Genomic DNA, 3,784 nt, shown 5'->3' on the forward strand with positions numbered 1-3,784 from the left:
GCTGTCCACTGCTGAAGCGCCGACCGAGGGCTCCGTACTGCCCGCCTGGATGCGCCTCTACTTCTACGGGATGCACGGGATCACCCTGGACGTGCTGGTGTCCTCGGCGCGGCGCTTCGCTCACAGCCCGGACCTCCGGATGCTGGGCTTCTCCTCGCCCTACCGCTGCCTCCTGCACTCGCTCACCCACTTCGCCCTGGAGAAGGTCTACCTGCAGCGGCGGCGCTGCCCCAGCGCCTTCGTCTTCAATTTCCTCCTCTATCCCTCGGCCCACGTGGGGCTGCAGGCCCTAGCCGGCCAAGCACTGCAGCTCAGCCTCGGCAGCGGGCCGGGGGGCGCGGCGGCGCCGGGGGCGCTGGACCTGGCGCTGCAGTACGTGCTGGCGCTCTACCACTGCCAAGTGTTCTTGAAGCGCTTCCTGAGCTTGCAGTACCCGCGGCAGGGGAGCGCAGCAACCGCCACCGCCACCAGCAGCTGCTGCAGCGGAGGGGCGCACTCCCCGCCCCACCCGGAGCTCGGACCCCTGCTGCAACTGGCACTCGACGTCGCCGCCCCCGCGGGTCCAGAGGCGCTGGGGGTGCCCCCAGCCACCAGCTGCCTGACCTCCTCCGCTTTCTTTTCTTCGGAATGCACGGCTTTTTGGATGAGATATTCTTCACCTTCTTCTTTAACTTGCTGGGGCAGGGAAACGGGGCCACCAGCGGCCACACGTCCCTCTGGTCCTTCTTTATGTATGGCAGGTGGGGTTTCGTGGTGGAAAAGCTCTACTTCCACCTCCACTACAGCCGCGGTTGGGGAACCTGGAGGCGGGTACCCATCTACGTGGTCTTCATCTATGTCTGGGAGTTGTCCTGGGGCCTGGGACTGCGCGCCTGCGGGGCTTGTTCCTGGGACTATTCCCACTACCCGCTCAATTTCATGGGCCTCATCACCCTGATGTACTTGCCAGGTTGGATTTTCCTTAGCGTGTACCAGGACCTGCTTTCCAACGTGCTGTGGCAGGTGCAGTACGTACCAAGTAACTGAGACCAAATACTTTAAAAAGAAAGAAGAAACAAAAGAAATAGTTACTGGATTCCTACGACGAATGTGATTTATTTTTACACATTTAAAATGGAGTGTGGTTTTTTAGTCTTTTAATTTTTATACCTTTACTAAATTCTCCCAACATATTTTACTCAAGTTTTAGTTTTTCTGACTATTTGAAATGTATACATAATACAATACTTTGCCATATCATTCGAACTGTTTGAAATACTTCCCTAGTAACTATTTTTTCAATCTTTACAAGCCCAAACAGCAAAACCTTAACATCAGAAAGCTGTAGTGTTCACTTACCCAAGGAGTAGGTAAGTGATAGCTACTAATTTTTTATTTTTAAATAAGTTCTTCAAATCAGACACCAGTGATTTTTTTCTACCAGATTTGGCAACTTTTTGGTCTAATCATTTATTTACATTTTTTAACCCAAATTCATTTTAATTCCTTGCCCCATTTACCAATGACTGCTGAAACTCAATGTCTTTTACTCCTGAAACCAGAGTTAATATCTCTTAAAGTGCCTCCGTCTAGCACACAAGTGAAAAGAAGCAGACGAATGTGAACATATATTCTATGAATGGATTTTTAATTAAGAAGTCTTTTCTAGCAACTCAGACAAGTGACACTGTGTTAAGATATTTGATCTCCATCTTGGAAAGGATTGCTTTCCTATGTTGGTTAGCCTTAAACACTAAGTGGGTTACTGTTGATCACATCTTGTGTTATCTATGGCTGTACATTTTTGTTAATGCGCAATAATGTGAAATGTTTACCAATGTCCAAGGCCAACTGAAATTACACACCACCTTTAATAGTATTAGCAATGTCTGAGGCCAACTGAAATTACTCTGCCTTCTATAGTATTCTAATCCCAAGGACCTCTTTCTACATGGAGCTTCAAGAGTAGCAACAGTACCTCGGGATAAAATGAACCTGAAAGTTTGCTCTGATTACATTAAGCCTAATTGCTCTCTGTGAATACAGATTTGTGTTTTCAGCGTTTTTCTGCCATGGCTCACTTGCAAGCCTTTCTCTTTTTTTCTTTCTGGATCCAGAGTTCTTGGATCAGGCTTGATGTGGTAATGTGTGTTATAAATCAATAACAGCTTTTGGGTGACTCATTATTAATGTCTGAAAGCTCCAAGTTAAATGAGATGATATAAAATATTTTAAGAAATCATGTCTAATTAATTAATAATGAACTTTGGTGTCACTTGCTGTTTATTATATTTAGAAAAAGGAGTAGACTGTGGCTTAGCCAAGAATGACTAATACTTTCTCAGTTTTCATTACAAAGATAATTAGGAATGCTTACAGTGTGTATAAATGAGTAGTTTCCTATTCAAATCATCAGGTTGTCTATGCTGTAAAGAGGGACATTCTGCTGTTTTCAAAAATGGTTGCTATGAAAGTAGAAGATAATATGTATTTAATTTGATCAAGCCAGCCATAGTTCTAAAAATGTTAGTGTATTTTGATCCACTATCTGAAGTTGTGCACTAAATTATAACTACTACTGTATAATTAACTCCACTTATGAAATGAATCAGGTCAAATGTATTATTTTAGCCAGTCAAAGCTCAGTGGAAATGTTAAACATTTGCAGAGTTTCACTTAGAAACATTGTTCTTCATAACTGTTGGTCACAGGTCAAAAGTTTCTGAAAACCCCGGGGAAAAAAATGTGTAAGTATAAACACTAAAGTTAGGCAGACGCCAGACAAGATTGTCATTCAGACACGACACACACATATGAATCTGAGTTAAGTATGACAATGCTTCACATCACATGATCCTGTGAAACCATAACTGAATCCCTGACTTCTGAAATACTTGTGAAGCATTTGTCTGCACATAGACCCTTCACATGTCTTCATACAGCTGCCTACCTGCGTATCAGCATCCTCAGGGCCAGAAATATGGCAGGCAGACAGAAAGTAGGCTTCTTTGTTTTGTTTTTATTGTTATTCCTATTTAAATGAAAGGTCAAGGTTTCTATTCATTCAACTCATTCAAGAAATAGTATTGAACCTCCACTATTTGCCAGGCAATTGCCTGGACTCTGGATACAGGAGTGAACCTGACACACACAAAAATCTCTGTCCTGATGAAGCTCACGTCCTAATGTTTTGATTTTATTAGATTATACTTATTTGCAAGCTGTTTTACTTATTATATTCATTTACTTATTATATTTATTTACAAGCTATTTTAGTAATAGGCTGTGTGAGGCAGTTGTGAGGGCTGTCATCAGTCTTGTTTCTGGAATATCAATTCATTATTTCTAAAACAAGAGCCCATTAACTGTCCCTCGGCCAGTTTTACAAAGAGCTATAGTTCTTATGTATTTAGGAAGTGACTACCCTATCTTGTGAGTGTGTGTTTGTGTGTTGGGGGGAGGAGGGCGACAATAACTTTTATTTTCATTAAATAAGTACATGTTTATTTGCACTCATCTCAATTAAACCAATTTTACAACAGAAAAAGAAAAGAAATTTCCTTCCAAAGCTGAAAAGATGTGTATATTTATAATTAAAAAAAAAGTTCAACATCTGAATTAGGCAAAATTAATGCAAAAAATACTAACATCTAGACCTATAAGAATGAACATTTTCCAATTCAAATTTCAAAGACAAAAAAAAAGAAAACATCAAATGTAAATTCAAAAGAAAAGAGAAAAGAGACACTTTTGGTTTTGTCACTTAGTGTAAGTATCAAGTACAAAGTCGATCTGAGTTTTATCC

The 3,784-nt window shown here is 41.8% G+C and overlaps 1 protein-coding gene across 1 annotated transcript; it reads left to right on the plus strand.

Annotated features, from left to right (window-relative positions):
* Position 1: 1 nt before the first annotated feature.
* TMEM229A (transmembrane protein 229A) lies at positions 2-3,542 on the plus strand (the record flags this gene model as incomplete). Its single annotated transcript, XM_014588054.2, is given in 2 exon segments — positions 2-440; positions 443-3,542. Coding segments are annotated over 2 exon segments (1,023 nt in total), but the record flags the coding sequence as incomplete, so codon positions are not given.
* Between the last annotated feature and the right edge of the window lie 242 nt (positions 3,543-3,784).

This window comes from Tupaia chinensis, unplaced genomic scaffold, assembly GCF_000334495.1.
Source record: "Tupaia chinensis unplaced genomic scaffold, TupChi_1.0 Scaffold000257_1, whole genome shotgun sequence".
NCBI classification, from domain to species: Eukaryota; Metazoa; Chordata; class Mammalia; order Scandentia; family Tupaiidae; genus Tupaia; species Tupaia belangeri.